Consider the following 20,413-nt stretch of genomic DNA (forward strand, 5'->3'; position numbering starts at 1 on the left):
CACAGGGCAATGGACGTATTAGAGAGGAAAGAGTAGGAGCAAAACATGATTGTGCCTGTGGGGAATGTGAAGATCCTGTAAAATTAAGTCAAGATTGAGGAAGGGGACACGGAGGTGTGGTTTGTAAGTCATAGTTGGGTCTCATATGAGTCTTTTTTTGCAGAAAGGAGAATGGGTTGTGTTTATGAAGACAGCATGCATAACTAAAGTCTGACAAAAGAACAGTAAAGAGAAGAGCATTAAAATGACAGCTCAGCAACCTACCCGCAGAGGTGCAGTTTTCCGAAGTGAATGACTTCTCGTCTCCATCCCTGGGTTGTGCCAGCATAGTAGGTGCTACTAGGGTGGTGCTCTGTGGAGCACAGGGAACTGGCATGACTGCTGCTGCTGTAGCACAATGGAAGAAGGAGGTGCCAGGTGGCTCCAAAGTCCCGTGAAAATTCCAATCGTACAGGGTCAGCGGCAGAGCTATCGGTCGTACATCCAATATTAATCTGCACAAAAAGATATCCAATGATTCATGATGGCACATAATTCACAGGAATGCTACAGCAAACTATGCACTATTCCTGTTGGGCTCAACCATAACACATCTATGGAAGCGGTTAAAGTGATCCTTTTTTGATGCTAATATTTCATGCAAAGATATTAGGTAGAAAGTTAGGGTAGGTTAGTTTTAGCACGTGTCAGTTTCAGTAGTCATTCTTAGGTAGTTTGCTGGAAGAAGAAGTCATAATTGCCAGAAGATAAACATCTTGAAAAAAAGAAAATAATATGAATTCTAGACAACGTCTGATTTTTGAAAGGCAGGAGAAGTTGGAGCTCACACAATTCTCCAGACTACACTACAAGTGCATGTGCCAAGCATTACGTGGGAGTAGAGGGGGAGGAAGAGGAACCGGTTGAGCTTGGGGATAAAGGGTTGTTTCCCCTTGTGTCTTCAAATTCTCAACGCTGTCATTTGTGGAGGATGTGTTTATTATTTTGCCCTCATGCCCCTTTGGCTCAGGATTGGGATTGTACACCAGCATAACTAATGGCGGGTGGGGCACTAGGCCACAGGATTTGTGAGGCAGAGGGGCTCCTGTGGGACCAGGAAGACTGCCAGACCTGATAGTATAAGGGAGGGAGGAGGTCACAGTGATCGCAAAATCATATGATAATCAATTAATCAAATATTAGAAGATGTTGTCTTGTAGTTGACCAGTAGCACTAGTTATTGTCCCTAACACGTCTTATGCATCCCTGTGTGTGGTTTAGGGAGTGAGGGACAATAACTAGTGTTAGTGGTCATCTGTGCAGAAAAATAGATCTATCCACTCAATAGGACTGGCCATATTCCGCCATCCATCGTTTTACCGTTTCAGTTAAAAAAAGGAGGAAGAACACTTTCATAGGTGAAGAGATATTGTACCTCAAATTGAATAATAGTGTTTTCGTTCACGTCCAAATCCCTGGTAGTGATGGAATGCTCTCCAACTTCATTTGATACAAAGACCATGGCTGAATCTTCCTCCCTGGCATAGAAAGAAAAGTCATTGAGATTTATTTAACATTTGGATATTTAAGAAGCAAGGAAGAATGGCCAGAAATAACCAGTGCCGGTCTCCCGTAGAGCCTGAACAAATCCCTTTCTCCAATTGTTTATCCCTGCGTGGTTAGGGAGTTTGCCTTGATAGATGCAATCATCCACGCATTATTCATTTTGCTTTTAGTTGTGGAATTCATTACATCGAGGATTTACACTGCAAATTAAATCCATGATTTGTCAAATGTATTTTTCTAAGGATTCGAAAAAATAATATTCAAGTACAAAAAACTATTGGAAACAATGTTTCTCAAGTAACAGAAAAAGTATTTTTATACGAATGAAAAAATGCGAACAGCACATTAAATATTGACTGGTACCCATTCCACCCAGAAACTGTTGGCGCAAAGTGTAGATTTCGGAGTATGAAAGGCCTCAGAGTACATTCTTCATTGCATCAAAGGCTTGTGGGCATTTATAACTGTGCATTTATGGGTCATGATTATTGAAGTTTACCTGATGACTCCTATCTTGGCAGTTAATGTCACAACCAACCACATTCTGAGAGCTCCAGTCTTGATTTACCTCAATTAAAACAAGTGAATTAAAGTACCAAATAATGTTGCTTGTAGAATGGTACTTAGGATGGAAAGTGGTGATTTGATGTCATGGGATCATCTGTAAGATTCAGGTATGGTATTGAGAAGGGGATAGTCTCTGGCGTGCAGGATTTCTCTGGCCCATCATCAAAAGCAGATCACATTTCCTTAAACTTAAGAGACATCAATGCATATCAAAAAGATCTGTTTGTGCCCTTGCTTTGCCCTTGACCACAATGGCCTCCCTAGAGCATCTTCCTAACTGTTCCCCCTCCCCGCTGCTTCTTGGTGGATACTTACGGTGCCCCTTTGGAAGAGTAGGGACAGTAAAGGCCGATGTTCCCTCCGGGGTAGAAAAACCAGTTGCCTTGCTTTGGCCCAAGGTCAAATGTATCCAGGAGAAATGCTGGGTTCTTAAGATTGTTTCCATCAATGATGAAGTCATCGATGATCCAGATTTCTTCCTTCTTCCCTGTGCCAATACGGAAGAAAATAGATATTTATTACAGGAAAAGGAGGAGCCTTGTTTGAGAGATGAAAGCAGGCATTCAGAAAGGACAATACCCAGACTAATCTTTGCAGAGCCCGGCATCATGGAAGAAATAACTGGATTCATATCACAGTACTGTGCTCTATGCAATTATCATGAAGCACATGCACAATGGACCAGCAAGTGGTCAGACTGATTGTTCAGAGTGGGACAGTCTTACCTAACACTTTTCAATAGTATTTTGTGGGCCCACCGTACCCTTCAAATGGGACCCTCAATAAAGCCTGAAAAGCTAGGTTCAGAGGTTCACTGCCACAGACCCGAGCTCTGAGAGGGACAGGTCCACCCCATTTCTCTGTATTGTGGTCTGTGCCTGCCCTACACCTTCAAGGGACCCACTTAATTTTGTTGGATACTTGCCTCCTCCGATATAACACACCCACTCTTCGACTTCCCACTTAATGGCTTATATTCTACATCTCTTGAGAAGGTTCTGTTATTTTGAAACGTTTGGCAATCGAATAATGCCTTGACCAATGGGCAAATGCATCTTTTACCTATAGAACATGCTAATCTGTCAAAGCATGGATTATAAATAATTTTAAAAATGGGCATCACTTTTTAAAAAATAAATACAAAATCCCATGTTCTATGGGTGCTCATCTGGCCGTCCTCATAAACACATGTGAGAAAGAAATATAAAAAAGAAACATGACTGGGAAAATCTCTCAGTCGCAGGCTAACATTAGTTATTAATGCTCAGTATAACCCGCTCAGGCTGAGGAATCCAGACCATGGTCTGAACCAGAGGAAGAAGTTCTAAGGCTAGAAAATATCCCTTGCAAAGTAAGTACTAGGGAAATGGAAAACATTCAAAGCGCCATTGCTGGACACCCAGGGTTGAGGAGAAAATACTTCAGATCATATTCCAGGGTAATGCAATCCAGATAACCCAAACCCAGGAGGAGTGTATAGGAGAAGAGGTCTGGGACTGAGAAGATAACTGAGGAACACCAAGCAAGCCAGAAGTGCTTAATAAGGCCAGTGGTGATCATTTATGAGAATCTCAATCTGGAAACTGAAACATCATATTAGAAAATAAACATAGACTTAACTGAATTATAGGTGTTTGAATTTAATGACTACCATTCTGCCACACTTTTATACTCTTTACCATATGAAATGGAGAGATTACTTACCGAAAATGTTCTTTCTATGGATTCCTCTCTCGCAGATTCCTCATCGGATAGATCTCCATTCCAGCGTCAGCTGCTCAGAAACCTTTTCAACAGGGGGTCTAGTACGAGTCGACCGCCCCACTCGTCGGCTCCGGAACTGACGTCTGCTGCCATATTTGCTATGTCACTACACCCCCATACCTCACAGTTCCATACCTTTTTCCCCTCCAAGTTCAGCAGCCGCGGATGAAGAATCCATACAATGTTAGATGAAATAGCCCAAACACCTTTTATTTTTTATTTTGATGAGGAACATGGCTCTACTGAACGTCATTGACTGACAGCATAACAACAGCAAGGCATCAAAAAGTGCCCGAAAGATAATTATTCATAACCTTGTCCCAGTAGAAAAGGACAACCAAATATAGACTGCAGATCACTTTCACCGCGGGGCCCTATGGGAGGGTGATGGGGAATCTTAGGTAGAAGAACATATTTATGTTGTTGCAAATTACTTCGCTACACTGTTCGTTTGATTTAGGACACCTAGATTTGAATTTCAGTGACACCACGTTGCTCATAGAATTTAAAAAAGTATTTCTAGTTGTTTTAGTGAAATTGCTTTTATTGAGTTGGATAGCTCTTAACTGCTGCTTTTAGTGTTTTAGTAAGTATTAAGTTGCTGCCTTACCTTGAAAGCACCTTATATTGCCAGAATTGCACATGTTTGATATTAGACTACAGGTCCCTGCAAGATTGTAGTTTCATGCCTTATTACCTGGCTTTTAGGCGCGTCAGCCAGTCTGCCCCAGTCCGTGCCTCAGTGTCTTTGGGGTTACGCTGCAGTGCTCTTACTTCAGAGCATTTTGTTTCCATTACAGGTAAATATTTTGATCGTATACGCGGTGTGCTAAATGGGTATACATCCAGATTTGCATTTAATGCTAGCTGCTCAGAAAGCTGTTAGGGAATCCATTGTTACAAAATATATGGCTTTAGCAATAACCAAAAATGAAGCAATTGTAATGCCTATGGCAACTGCATCTGCCAGTGAGTACACAAAGGTGATTGTTGCTATACTAAAGAAGGGCCCAGTTCTACAAATCATAGAGCTCAACTGGCTATGCTTAAGGAGGAGCTTACTGGCACACAAGACAATATTCAAGATCAAACACCACTACAGATAGTAGAGACTCTGGTGTCCCATGCATGTTTAAACACCTGCAACAAAATTAGAAATAACATGAACAGGAAAACATATGTGGAAAAGTCAGTTGGACTCCTCCCTCATCACAAGCCACAAGCCAACCAGACTATTAAAAAAGCTCTATTAAATACCCGTTCACTGGGGAGATATGCTACTGATGTCCATGACTATATTCTTGACAATATTAGAAATTGCATGGCCATAACAGAAACATGGCTATACGATTCAAGTGGACCAAATATTGACTTGGCCAAAACAGAGAAAAGGGCAACGGGGGTGGGGCTTGCTATTATGGCTAAAGAAGAGCTACATCTCTTTCAATTACCTATTGTCTGGGAAGGGTGTGAGATATTGCGCATACAATTCTCTTTGTCGCCTGTCAAATGTACTAATATTACATTAGTTTACCGCCCACCTAATGACATGCCTAACTTTAATGAAGAGATCACCAGTATTTTGCCAGGGATGAATAAACCTAACTGCTCCACGCTTACGATCGGCGATCTTAATAGGCGTCGGGATAACACTGCAGATATAGAGGCCTTGTTGCTCAAACAGCTTCTAAAAGAAATTCATGTGGCTACTCATAACACAGAAACTACCCATATCGGGTAATACCCTTGATTGGGTTACTTCTAGGAACATACCCATCAGTCCTATTGAGACAAAACCTTATGTGTGGTCAGACCACTTCTTTGTTAGTTTTCAAATCTCATTGCTTGGGAAACAGTCTTTGAAAATCCACTTGCCTAAGAAAATCACCAGCAGGAACCTAAATAAAGTGCATCAGGTAGACCTAGATGATTGTATGTACAGTATTATGGAAACCAATACAGATCTGGACTTCCCACATACTTTGGCAAGAAGGGAATAGTTTCTTACCTGTAACTCCATTTCTCCAGCATTGGTATCTTTCATGGATTCACATGCTTAGAATATTCCCCGTCGTCAGACTGGGACCCCTCGGTACACATATATAGCCTTTTCCTATAGGAAAACTTCTGACACTTTTGTGTCCTATCTATGTCCTTTTGGGGCCCGTCTACGCATGCTCCGTAGGACGTCGCGGTATAAGAGCCCCGCCCCCGCGGCTCCCTTCAGATTTCGGCCCCTCCAAAGTAGGAAGGGTCAAACCTATCAAGCATATCCGGGGAGGCTGGCGGGCGCATGTGAATCCATGAAAGATACCAATGCTGGAGAAATGGAGTTACAGGTAAGAAACTATTCCCTTCTCCAGCATTGGATCTTTCATGGATTCACATGCTTAGAATAGATTGTATAGCAGTAAACCTGAAGACGGCGGTGAGAATGCAATGCAATATACACTCACAACAATACACAATGCATAGGTACACCAGAAATAAGTTTACCCATATATCTGTACCTCCATAAAGCATACGGTCACCAACAGGTAGAAAAAACTCTCCACAGTGTATAGCTTACCTTATTGAAACAGATGGCGCAGAACTGCTCTTCCCATCTGCACCTCATCCGCATGCTGCCTTGCAAGGCAGTAGTGGCGGGTAAACGTGTGGGGCACCGACCATGCTGCAGCCTGGCATATGTCCGTTAGTGGAATTCCTGCCCATAATGCTGCTGAAGAGGACGTTGAGCTTGTAGAATGGGCTCTAGGATGCCCTTGCAGCGGCCTTCCGGCCTTGGAGTGGCAAAAAGCAATCGTCGACGAGACCCATCGAGCTAATCCTTGCTTAGAAATTGCATTTCCTCTCGTCGACGGACCATACGCGATGAACAGTTGTCGAGTAGACCTGAGTTCTTGTGTACGATGTGGATAAAATTTTAGGGCCCTCTTAACGTCCAAGGTATGAAGAGCTTTTTCCGCTGCCGATGATGGGGTCGCAAAGAAAGTAGGGAGGACAATGGACGAGTGTTTGTGATACACTGTAGGAACTTTTGGAACGAACGTAGGATTGGTTGCCAGAACCACCTTGTCTTTAAAGAATCTTAGGTATGGAGGGTCTACGATCAACGCTTGCAGTTCCGAGATTCTCCTAGCTGACGTGATAGCAATTAAGAATGCCAACTTCCACAATATGAATTTCATGTCCGACGTGGCCATAGGCTCAAAGGGTAGTTTCATTAAGCCTGCCAACACTACATTGAGACTCCATGTTGGTGGAAAACGTTTTACTGGGGCAAAAGTTCGAAATAAACCCCACATGAAGTGTTTCACTAGTCTGTCGCTGAATAGAGGAGACGACTGTCTCTTCCTCGTGAACCTAGAGATGGCCGCCAGGTGCACCTTTATCGATGTGAAAGATAAACCCCCCTCTGCCAAGTGAAGCAGATAAGGCAGAACTTGGTCCGGAGTCACCATTAACGGGTGTAGACCTTGTTGTCCTCGACACCACTCACAGAACCTTCGCCACTTATAGGTGTAAGATTTGTTGGTAGAAGGGGCCCGAGCCGCTTGCAGAATTTTCTGGCAATCCTCCGAAACGTCTAAGGTACCAAATTCCGAAAAGTCAGGAGCCAGGCTGTGAGGTTGAGACTGTCTGGGTCGTGATGCTACACCGTACCTTTGTCCCGGGACAGTAGGTTCGGGACTTTCGGAAACGCTATTGGTTGTTCCAGCGACAGGTGAAGCAGGTCGAAAAACCACGGTTGCCGCGGCCAGTACGGTGCCACTAGAATTACCCGGCAACTGTACCTGCGTATCCACTGCACTGTCCTCCGTATGAGGGGGAACGGAGGAAAAGCATAAAGGAACTTGTCCGTCCATGGGAAGGAGAACGCCTCCCCCATGGAACCCTCCTGAGGCCATCTGCTTGCGAATTGTTCGCATTTCTTGTTTTCCTTCGTTGCGAAGACGTCCAGTGGGGGGTGACCCCATTTCTCGAAAACCTTCGTCAGCTGAACTTTGTCCATTTCCCATTCGTGTATCTGGGCCATCCTTCTGCTGAGGGAATCCGCTTGCGAGTTCCTCACTCGCGGGAGATGGTGAGCCACGATGGAAATCTCGTGCTTTAATGCCCAATGCCATACTTTCTGGGCCTCCATGGAAAGGGTCCTGGATCGCGTCCCCCTTTATTTTCTCAAATAAAACATGGCCGTCGTATTGTCTGTCAGCACTCGTACTCTCGATCCCTTGATGTGTGGTAGGAATGCCTTCAAGGCCCATCGCACTGCTCTGAGCTCTAACACGTTGATGTGTAGGAGTGACTCTGTTTGAGACCAACGACCTTGCGTTTGAAGAGTGCCCATGTGAGCTCCCCAGCCAGTTAGAGACGCATCCGTGACTATGGTTAGCTGGACTCCGGTTCCTGTAGGGGTACACCGTTGTCCAGGTTGTGGAAACTCTGCCACCACTGAAGAGTCCGAAGCAGTTTGTCGTCGTCGATGATTATCTTGTCTGACCACGATCCTTGGGCCTGTGTCCAACTCCTGAACTGGCCTCATGAATAGGTGACAGTTTGCCACCAGGTGGGTGCAGGATGCCATGGCCACTAGGACCGAAACGTATTTTCTCACTGAGAGCTTGGTGTTTCGCCGTAGTCGACTCGCCAGTTGATTGAGTTTTGAGATTCTGTCGAGGGAAGGCTTCACTAGCCCCGACTGGGTCTCGAACTGTGCCCCCAGGAACACCAAGGTTCTCGATGGCAGCAGCGAGGATTTTTCGAAGTTCATGGCAAATCCCAGCTGTTGTAGAAGCTGCATGGTGGCTTGCAAACTTGTGTTGGTCGATGCTGGGGAGGATCCCCTTACCAGCCAGTCGTCGAGATATGGGTATACATGGTGGCCTTGCCTCCTTAGCCAGGCCGCTACTGGGGCCAGGCATTTCGTGAACGTTCTGGGGGAGGTTTTGAGCCCAAAGGGAAGAACCGTGAACTGGTAGTGAGTCCGCCCTATCACAAACCTCAGGAACATCCTGTGTTTCTGACACATTGGAATATGGCAGTACGCGTCCCGCAAATCCAGGGACGCCAGAAAATCCCCTTCTTGAACGGCTCGGATCACTTCCTGGAGCGTGAGCATTTTGAATTTTAGGCTCTTTAAGGACTTGTTGAGATCGCATAAGTCTAGAATGAGACGCCATTTTCCGTTTGGCTTTTTCACGACGAAGTATCTTGAGTAGACACCCTGACCTTTCTGTGATGCTGGAACTAATTCTATCACACCTTTTGCTAACATGAGTGTTACCTCTTGTTGTAGTACCCTCAGATGGGAATGAGCAACGAACGCAGGTGGAATGTGCGGAGGGCTGCGCTTGAACTGTAGAGAATGCCCGTCCCTTATTGTGTCCAGCACCCATTGATCTGTCGTTATTCGTTCCCATTCGTCGACATATGCTGATACTCTTCCCCCCAGAACGGTGTGTTGCTCGTCATTGCTGATTTTTATTTTGCTTCTCTCTCGACGACGACGGATAGGATGGTCTCTTCCTGGAAGTCTGGAAGTTCCGGCGTCGGTTTGCTGTTTGGGAAGCACGCCTGCATCCCTGGGAGGGGTACGCCGACCTACCGAAGGATCTGTCTCCTGACGCAGAGAATCTGGAATTACCTGAAGCCCCTCTAAAGGGACGAAAAGACTTGTAGCTTCGGCCACTCTGGAGGGCACCCAATGAACGTGCGTTTCCGAGTCCTCTTTCATTCCCTTTAGGGCCTCACCTACTTTCTCTCCGAATAGAAGGTCTCCCTCAAAGGGCATATCTAATACTTTGTATTGTACCTCCGGCCTGAAGTAGGTACACTTAAGCCATGACTGTCGTAACACGACCCCATTATTGTCTATAGACCCTCCTTCCACACGTGATCTAGTATGGGTATTGAGAACACTGACCTCCTTCTCTTACCCATGTGGTCGAACAGAAAACAGTCCTTTTTCTGTTCTTCCTGGGACAAACCGAATTCCTTACACGCCTTCTCCATCATAGAATGGAATGATGCAATATCGTCCGGGGGGGACGGGTGAGCCGGGCTCCTTGGGGTTTCTAACTCCACCTCTGACTCCCAGGTTGGATCCCTGGAGGGGATGATGAGATATCCGACATGGCTCCTCTGTCAGACTCCGAATCTGGCAGCTCACCCTCCTCTTGGGGTGCCTGTGGTGCTGAGACTGGCGTGCGGAAGTGAGTCGGTGGACGGGACGAGCCCGGTTCGTGGTAGGTTTACCTGAGGTAGTCTCTGGTCCAACGACTGTACTAAAGACTGAAGCGTGGACAGGATCTCCAACGACAAAACAGATTGAGGATTGAGAAGAGGGGCAGACACCGGAATTCCGGATCCCCTCGTCGACAACTTGTCAACCACTCGCAGCCCGAGGTCTGCCGGGCCAGCTATTCTCCCGCTCTCGTCCTCTCCTGAGGACAGCGACACTGCCTGTTCCTGCAGTAAAGTATCCGGAGGGATCGGATCAAAAACTTCAGGCCTCCAGGCTTCCTGTAGAACCTCTGCTGACGAGGCCACCGTCGCAGTCGTTGTCGGTAGGATGGTAGATACCACATGCGTCAGTGGAAGGGAGGAGGCCGATGACTGGACCGCCGTCGACGACGGTGGCTTATCAGGTGGTTTAGGCGGTCCTGCCTTTTCTGCACTTGGCCTGCTTTTACTCGACTCTCGACTCGTGGTCGATGTATGGTGATCGCCCGAGGAGGATTTCGGCCTTTCCTTGTCATGCTTTCTTGACGAAGATGACGATTTGTTCGACGAAGATTCTCTAGCTGAATGACTCCGAGATGACTCTTTCTCCGTCGGTCGAGATATCTTCGCCGGTGGTTCCAACGATACAGCGCAGTGTGATGCCGATTGTGTGGAGCCTACCTGATTGGAGGCTTCCTCACCCTCTCGGACAAGTAACATCGCCGCCTTCCTATGCTCTTCCGGAAGATGATCCAGCAACAGAGCCAGCCTGTGCCACATTTCTCTGTCGTATCTGGCTACAATAGCCAGAGAGTCTGCGGCCTTTACTGTAGTTGCTCCCACGGATAGCACTTTTTGCCAAAGGCATCCTGACGTCTTGCCTCGTTTTCAGCGAGGTCAACCGCCCAAAGGGGGGTATGCCCCCGCTCCATCATTCAACCATGCCACCAGCCGTCGATTTCGGTCTTTGAGGGTCTTTTGAGAAAACCCTTTGCATATGTCACAGTTATCAGCCGAATGATGAGGGTGGAGACAGCATATACAATCCATATGTCCATTCCCCTCGTAAACTTTTTTCAAGCCTCACGTTGCGCACAGACGGAACAGCGCCTTTCCTGACATGAAGGAAAAAATGCACCCAACTCCAACTCCAAGTACACAACCTTGTACAAAATAGTAAGACGACGCGAGGAGATCCCACTACTTTGGAGACGGTTGAAATCTGAAGGGAGCCGCGGGGGTGGGGCTCTTATACCGCGACGTCCTACGGAGCATGCGTAGGCGGGCCCCAAAAGGACGTAGATAGGACACAAAAGTGTCAGACGTTTTCCTATAGGAAAAGGCTATATATGTGTACCGAGGGGTCCCAGTCTGATGACGGGGAATATTCTAAGCATGTGAATCCATGAAAGATCCAATGCTGGAGAAATTATGAAAGACATTTGGTGGAAATGTTGGATAGAGTAGTCCCAATGGAGACTAAGACTGTTGGGGACAGACTGAACCATCACAAATGGTTCACTCCGGAGCCAAATATGTTAATACAGGATAAAAGACGGGCGAAAATGTGCCTGTGTCAAGAATAAAAAAAAAATCTAAAAACTAGGAATATATACGAGGCAAAAAAATGTTAATGGGGAAATTGAACATTCTGAAAGTAATACTAAAAATGTTTTTGAAATGTTTTAAAAATTGTAGAAGCCACAAAAGCAACTTGTGTCGATCACCCCTACTAATGAAGACTCTGCAAAAATCCAGCAAGCCTTTGCAGATAAAATTACAAGGGCTCAAGCTAGGATTGCTATGGATTCCGTGTCTGAGAAGCCATCTGGGATTAGTACATCTCTCAGAACTGATCCTCATCTTATGTCTAGTTTTACTCCTATCTCTATCTTAGATATGGAAAAGGTTTTAATGAAAATGTGTCCCACATCTTGTTCCAGAGACATAATCTCCTCGAAGTTTATTTTTAATAATATCGCGTCCTTTACCCCATTTCTGGTACGTTTTACTAATGCCACGTTCTTTTATAAAAACGATTCCCGATGTTATTAAAATGTGGTGGGTACCCCCTTGTTAAAGAAACCCGGACAGAATCCTAAGGATGCTAATAAACGTAGACCCATCACGAAGGCCTCCTTTTTGTTGAAGATCGTAGATAGGGTGGCTACCATTCAATTTTAGGAACATTTAGATCATGCCAGCATTTTACATCCAAGACATTCAGGGTTTCGATCAACCCACGGGACGGAGAGTGAATTATTAGATCTGCAAACACAAAGGCTGGGCATTATAGACAGAAGTAACACTGGTCTGCTGATGCTGCTTGATTTATCAGAGGCCTTTGATCTTCTTGATCACAGGAATCTCCTGAGTACACTGTCGGCTACGGGTCTCTGTTCTGAGGGAACCATTGGTTGGATTGAGTCCATTCGTTCTAATAGAAAATCAAAAGTATGTTGGGTCAGGCATTGTCTACTCACTACAAACTATGCTGATGACACTCAGCTCTTGATAGAGCTGAGTGGTGATTACATCAAGAACACCAGTAAGATCCAAGGCATATATAAAGTAGTTAAGAACTGGATGACAGCCAATTGGCTGTGCCTCAACAGTGTGTAAACAGAGCTTTTGATATTTGGGGCCCCTCAAGCAAGGGCAGAACTTGTCCCAGATTTTCTAAATGTTCATGTTGACAATCACTGCATTAAGGTACAGGATGAAGTCAAGACTTTGGGTGTTTTTTTGGATTCCTCCCTTGGTGCGGACATCCAAGTTGACAGAATAGTAGGAAAGTCTCAATACCATCTTAGACTATTGAGGTTGATAAAACCATTTCTTACAACCAAGAATTGTGAAATTCTGGTGAGGGTAACCATCATGACTAGGTTAGATTACTGTAACATACTCCTTTAGGTGGCGCTAATAAGAGTTGTGTTAGCAAACTTAAAGTGCTACAAAATGATGCAGTAGGCATCATTAAGAATATACCTAGGAGAGAGCACATTAGTGCCGCCAGAAAATAACTCCACTGGTAACCAGTGGCTTCAGGATACTATTCAAAATAAAGACTTTGGTGCATAAATGACTGGATCTTACAGAGAGCCTCCCTTTACAACCACCTGGTAGAGCCACCAGATCTAGAGATGCACTTTGGCTCATATAACCAATTGCCTAAAGAGCCAGGAGGAATGGATGTTCCTTTCCCGGTCAAGGAGCGATTGCTTGGAATAGTCTTCCGGTCGATTTGTGGAGGGAGAGGGTCTCATCATCTTCTGGAAACAGCTAAAGACATTCCTATTTAAATGAAATGATCTGGCTTTATGATATTGTTTGTCATTTATTGTGTCTCTTTGTCCTGGTGTGCACTCTGATGCCTGTGGGCTATGGCACATGATACATGAATAAATACAAAATACAAATAGATAGAAAAAACATTACGGGTAAGTCATTCAATGGATTGCATTTTCCCATAGATTCCTCATCAGATAGACTCCCAAAGCAGTACAGAGTGAGGAAGCGGGAGGAAAGGCCTTAGACAAGGAAGCTCTGCAAAACCACTCACCAAATTGAGCATCTGAACCACGTGCCACATCCAGGCAGTAATGCCTGTTGAACGTGTGGATTGACGATCACATCGCTGCTCAGCATATTTCCCTTACTGGAATACCAGTCTGCAATGCAGATGATGCTGCCATACCATTAATGGAACGTTCCCTGTTGTCTCCTGGCAGGTCTTTACCTGCCCTCCGATAACAATCTGGAATGCAGAAAGTTATCCACTAAGAGATTGTCTATTTTGACCCAGCCAGATCATTCTTGTATAAAGAGAAAGCCACAAAGAGTTGGTCATCACGTTTGAATTCCGTAGTCCTAGCCACATACAAACCAAGAGCCTCTTAGTGTTCAGTATGTGTAGTCTCTCCTCATCTTTAAAAGGATGCGGGGGAGGCGTCAATGCCTCAGAATGCTTCCAGGTGCTATGGAGGGTGAGTGGGCTGCAATGCTGTGTTACCCCCACGTTAATGCCTCAGCATGCTTCCAGGTGCTATGGAGGGTGAGTGGGCTGCAATCCTGTGTTACCCCCGCGTCAATGCCTCAGCATGCTTCCGGATGCTATGGAGGGCGAGTGGGCTGCAATCCTGTGTTAACCCTGCGTCTATGGCTCAGCATGCTTCGAGGTGCTATGGAGGGTGAGTGGGCTGCAACCCTGTATTACCACCGCGTCTATGGCTCAGTATGCTTCTAGGTACTATGGAGGGTGAGTGGGCTGCAATCCTGTGTTACCCCCGCGTTAATGGCTCAGCATGCTACCAGGTGCTATGGAGGGTAAGTGGGCTGCAATCCTGTGTTACCCCCGCGTTAATGTCTGAGCATGCTTCCAGGTGCTATGGAAGGTGAGTGGACTGCAATCCTGTGTTACCCCCGCGTTAATGGCTCAGCATGCTTCCAGGTGCTATAGCGGGCGAGTGGGCTGCAATCCTGTGTTACCCCAGCGTTAATGTCTCAGCATGCTTCCAGGTGCTATGGTGGGCAAGTGGTCTGCAATCCTGTGTTACCCCTGCGTCAATGCCTCAACATTCTTCCAGGTGCTATGAAGGGCAAGCGTTACTGGCTCAGCATACTTCCAGGTGCTATGGAGGGTGAGTGGGCTGCAATCCTGTGCTACCCCCACATTAATGCCTCAGCATGCTTCCAGGTGCTATGGAGGGTGAGTGGGCTGCAATCCAGAGTTACCTCGGTGTCTATGGCTCAGCATGCTTCCAGGTGCTATGGAGGGTGAGTGGGCTGCAATCCTGTGTTACCCCCACGTTAATGCCTCAGCATGCTTCCAGGTGCTATGGAGGGTGAGTGGGCTGCAATCCTGTGCTACCCCCGCAATAATGCCTCAGCATGCTTCCAGGTGATATGGAGGGCGAGTAGGCTGCAATCCTGTGTTACCCCTGCGTTAATGCCTCAGCATGCTTCCAGGTGCTATGGAGGGCGAGTGGGCTGCAATCCTGTGTTACCCCCTCGTTAATGCCTCAGCATGCTTCCAGGCAGGTGCTATGGAGGGCGATCGTTAATGCCTCAGCATGCTTCCAGGTGCTATGGAGGGTGAGTGGGCTGCAATCCTGTGTCACCCCTGTGTTAATGCCTCAGCATGCTTCCAGGTGCTATGGAGGGCGAGTAGGCTGCAACCCTGTGTAACCCCCGTGGTAATGGCTTAGCATGCTTCCAGGTGCTATGGAGGGCGAGCAGGCTGCAATCCTGTGTTACCCCCGCGTTAATGCCTCAGTATGCTTCCAGGTGCTATGGAGGGTGAGTAGGCTGCAATCCTGTGTTACCCTGCGTTAATGCCTCAGCATGCTTCCAGGTGCTACGAAGGGTGAGTTGGCTGCAATCCTGTGTTTCCCCCGCGTTAATGGCTCAGCATGCTTCCAGGTGCTATGGAGGGCGAGTAGGCTGCAATCCTCTGTAACCCCTGCGTTAATGGCTCAGCATGCTTCCAGGTGCTATGAAAGGTGAGTAGGCTGCAATCCTGTGTTACCCCCGCGTTAAATCCTCAGCATGCTTCCAGGTGCTATGGAGGGCGAGTAGGATGCAATCCTGTGTAACCCCTGCGTTAATGCCTCAGCATGCTACCAGGTGTTATGGAGGGCGAGTAGGCTGCAATCCTGTGTTACCCCCACGTTAATGCCTCAGCAAGCTTCCAGGTGCTCTGGAGGGTGAGTTGGCTGCAATCCTGTGTTACCCCCGCGTTAAAGCCTCAGCATGCTTTCAGGTGCTATCGATGGCGAGTAGGCTGCAATCCTGTTTAACCCCTGCGTTAATGGCTCAGCATGCTTCCAGGTGCTATGGAGGGTGAGTAGGCTGCAATCCGGTGTTACTCCCGCGTTAAAGCCTCAGCATGCTTCCAGGTGTTATGGAGGGCGAGTAGGCTGCAATCCTGTGTTACCCCCACGTTAATGCCTCAGCATACTTCCAGGTGCTCTGGAGGGTGAGTGGGCTGCAATCCGGAGTTACCTCTGCGTCTATGGCTCAGCAAGCTTCCAGGTGCTATGGAGGGTGAGTAGGCTGCAATCCTGTGTTACCCCTGTGTTAATGCCTTAGTATGCTTCCAGGTGCTATGGAGGGTGAGTAGGCTGCAATCCTGTGTTACCCCGGCGTTAATGCCTCAGCATGCTTCCAGGTGCTACGAAGGGTGAGTTGGCTGCAACCCTGTGTTTCCCCCGCGTTAATGGCTCAGCATGCTTCCAGGTGCTATGGAGGACGAGTAGGCTGCAATCCTCTGTAACCCCTGCGTTAATGGCTCAGCATACTTCCAGGTGCTATGAAGGGTGAGTAGGCTGCAATCCTGTGTTACCCCTGCGTTAAAGCCTCAGCATGCTTCCAGGTGCTATGGAGGGCGAGTAGGCTGCAATCCTGTTTAACCCCTGCGTTAATGGCTCAGCATGCTTCCAGGTGCTATGGAGGGTGAGTAGGCTGCAATCCTGTGTTACCCCCGCGTTAAAGCCTCAGCATGCTTCCAGGTGCTATGGAGGGTGAGTAGGCTGCAATGCTGTGTTACCCCCGCGTTAATGCCTCCGCATGCTTCCAGATGCTATGGAGGGTGAGTAGGCTCCTGTTCAGGCTAGAATTTTTGTGGGCGTCTTTCCACAAGTGAGCGCCTGGCATACCCAGTGGTACCACTTGGTTACTTGCCTGTGTACTTTGATCCATGTATCACAGGATCCTCAATACCAGGCAGCTCCTTGAAAGATTTATCACTATTCCCATAACGTATCTACTTTATTTGAAAATGGAAAGATATAAAAAGTTGGGCCCTGCACGTGCTTAATTTACTATTTTAAATAAAAGACAATATTATGATAAAAAAAAAAATGTTAAAAAAAGAAAAGTTGTGCCCACCCACCATCCACAGTATACTGTCTTCCACAGCTTCCCACTGGATTTGAAAGGTGGGCTGGGCCGAAAGCTCAATGTATGCCATTATGTTCCACAAATGAGTTGCAGAGCCATCAGTGTTTGCTGATCGAATGCTGATGGCTGAAGACACATCTATGATTTATCTAAGCCTTCTAATTCATAAAAAAACAGTTATCTGCGAGTTTTGACCTCTCCGCTTTAAGTAGGTATTCCTGTGTTCGTTGTACTTGGCATCTGCTCCAGCACCACAATATGTTATGTGGAGGCCATTTTGTATCATGCCTTACAATGGAGAGCCACAAACATGGCTTTCCGCCTCCCCCTATCAAGGGTAAGATCTGTGCTATGAAGGGAGTTGTTTCCAGTCACCTGCAAAAGAAATTAAGTGCAAAAAATACAAGTACCAGAATCCTTAGAGACATTATAGTCAATTAACCTGCTACACCTGAAAAGGAAACAAAGACACGTCTGAAAAGGTAAAGAAACACAGCCTCCCTGAAGATTGATGGAGTCATGAAAACGTGCGTTTGGAGGAGAAGTCAATGCAGGAAAACTTGACTGGCAACATAGTGCGCGCATTGTCACTAATTCTTAACCACGTTGTATTAGCTAGGGAGTCCTGTACATTTTGTGTTCTGCTCTGTAGGTCACTAGATGCTCCTTGATTCCCTGAAGGAGCTATAAAATGAATAAAAAACGGAGCTACACAATGAAAAAAAGGAACAGATGAACATCTCCCCTAATGAATGGGGCATGTATACGTAATATTGCATAGGTAGTACATAACCACATTGTCTCAGCAGCAATTTACTCGCTTTGAAAGCAAGACGATACGGAGCACCACAGGTTCGATCCCCGGATCTGCGCTTAGAAACCTCTGGGTATTAAGCGCGTTATAAATATCACATCATATCATTGCTTAACATATCATATTGTTCGTATCCCACCACTGTGCAATGGCATAGCCTAAATGACCATGTCAGGGCATACTGTCGTATGCGCTTTTGTCTTTAATGTGGGTGGGTGCTGAATTAATAGACATTTCTTCCTTGTCAACCGCCACGGCCGCTCCAAACGCAAATGAAAAAGTGGATTTCGACTGCCAAATTAGAAGCTGCCAGGTGACTACCTGTCGGTCACATCAGGCATCTCCCCCGAGTCGAACTCCCCACCAGGTGCGCAAGAACGGCACCAAATAATGCCTCTGGCTCAATTCCGATCCCCGTTTCAGAGACTGCCCCGCAACGACCCAGGAAGTCCCTACCCTCCTGTCCAAAATGAGGACTACTCTGAATATATCTAGTCTGGTCTGTGAAACACAGCAGGAAGGGATATGATGCCCAGTTCAGTCAGGACCAGGAAGAAACTAGGGAATCGAATGCCGCCTCTCTGCCCCACCCCTGGTGAGCCATCGCGGGATAAAGAAGCAGAGAAGGCTGACAGTACGGAACAAGACCCGACAGACATTTTAGCCTCATGGAGAAATCACAGTAACAAGGATTTGATCTGATTGTATGTTTTTGCGGCGCGGTACAATGTATGTTTTAGTCAACAGCTCTGGTTGGTAGCTGATTTCCAAGTTATCCCGCGTATCGAAAGTGATCATGATCCCCTTGTTTTATCTTTCAATCTACCCGGGAATCCGCCACCCACCCTGAAGGGCGAAGGTAGGCGGAGGATTCCATGGCAAGTCTTGGTTGAAAGCAATTTGTACATCGTTAGTCCCGCTGCTCGAGAGTCTGCTAGCTGGGACCGAATTATCCTCTAGTGTCTTCTGGCAACAGCTGGTATGTGTGTTAAACCCATTTATGACTAAACCAGGCACTGCGGGGGTGATAAGCACCTTGACCACAAACGGGTGGTTTGACCGGGAATGTCGCCAAAAGGAATCTGAGCTGCTCTCAATTGTGAAACTGACCGAGAGTAGGAATGCCTTCCAAATAAGTCTGATTAGGCGAGAATATAAAACCTTGTTGCAGACCAAGAGGGAAATGTTCCAGAAGAAAAAATAGCAAGAACTCCAGCTAGCGACAGGGTAAAAAAACCCATCTTCTTTAAGATAGTGTCTGCGCATATCAAGAGGCTGTCCTATGTCGCTGCCCCAGGTATCCCTGCGGAAAGTTGGTTCTCGCGTTGCAACTCAATTTACCAGGACTCCGAAGCACAATCACTGGCCAACTCCGAACAAATAGGATGGGAGGCTCTGTTGTCACACTATGTGTTGGATATCTCCTTAGAGGAAGTGGAGGAAGCAATCGGCACACAGAAGAGGGCAAAGTGCCTGGACCTGACGCAATGCCAGGGCAACTCTTTATTACTAAAGTAAGGCGCTGTTCTACATCTTTTTTCAAACATCACAAGCCCCCATCTCATACCCGAGTCTTGGCGAGGTGCAACCATAGTCCCCCTTTTTAAAAAAGGGAAGAAGGGTGATCCCCAAAATTATAGGCCTATATCGTTGATTGACGTAGCCTCTAAAATGAACGGAAAATGTTATTAAGGAAACTGGATGCTTGAATCCTCGGAGGTAACACTTCCTCAGATCTGCAGGCAGGTTTTAGACGGGGTATTGGCCCGGTGGACCAAGTATTTAGGCTATCTCTACTCAGGGACAAATATGTAAGACTTAGGAACCAAAATCTCTATCTGGTCTTCATTGATTTACATGCAGCCTTCGACTCAATCCCTAGATCTAAGTAATGGCTGCACCTATTTCAAATGGGAGTCCCTGTCAATCTGCTGGCAGCCATATGTAGCCTGCATGTAGGAACCTATGCCTGTGTAGGCATTGCAGCGGGTGATGGCCTATCCAAGCCCTGCCCGGTTTCTAAGGGCATCAAACAGGGGTGCGTTGTTGCCCCAATGCTCTTCAGCTTATGCATGAATCAAATTGCTGAAGAGATTTCCCCAATGTGACATGGATGTCCCTATGCTAGGAGGGAGGAAAACTGGCATCCTGCTATTTGCCGACGATACGGTCCTGATTAGCAAGACCAGAAGAGGTATTCAGAAGGCGTTACATATATTCGCTTTGATATCAGCAAGGTTGGGCCTTGTAATGAATCTGAACTTAACCAAGGCTATGCTTTGGTCCAAAACATGCGGGAACCCCCTTGCACCAATTTGTTTGGGGCCGGTTGAGATCGAGAGAGTCGCATTCTATGACTATCTGGGAGTCCGTCTTGATGAAAGAGGTTCTTGGGGAAGACAGACAGAAAAATCCTTAATAAGTCAAGGCAAGGAGCGGCGGTGCGAGGTGTCATGAGCTATTATTGGGGTAATGCAGTGTCCCCGGTCCTGGAAGTTCTATGGACCTGTGCAAACTCGTCCGCTATGTATGGCGCAGAAATTTGGGACCACTCTGATCTTAGTAGGATGGAACAGAGGGAAATGGCAATGTTGA

At 46.7% G+C, this 20,413-nt stretch overlaps 1 protein-coding gene across 2 annotated transcripts in view; it reads right to left on the reverse strand.

Annotated features, from left to right (window-relative positions):
- RELN (reelin) overlaps positions 1-20,413 on the reverse strand; it is a 2,335,047-nt gene that overhangs the window by 255,769 nt on the left and 2,058,865 nt on the right. For both annotated transcript variants that reach the window (XM_069628072.1, XM_069628071.1), the window contains exons 39-41: positions 2,428-2,599; positions 1,415-1,517; positions 265-494 (exon numbers count right to left, since the gene is read on the reverse strand). In XM_069628072.1, the coding sequence (XP_069484173.1) occupies positions 265-494; positions 1,415-1,517; positions 2,428-2,599 (505 nt within the window). The remainder of the gene's footprint in view (positions 1-264; positions 495-1,414; positions 1,518-2,427; positions 2,600-20,413) is intronic.

Source organism: Ambystoma mexicanum, chromosome 12 (genome assembly GCF_040938575.1).
Source record: "Ambystoma mexicanum isolate Mex_15411 chromosome 12, UKY_AmexF1_1, whole genome shotgun sequence".
In the NCBI taxonomy this organism is placed as follows: Eukaryota; Metazoa; Chordata; class Amphibia; order Caudata; family Ambystomatidae; genus Ambystoma; species Ambystoma mexicanum.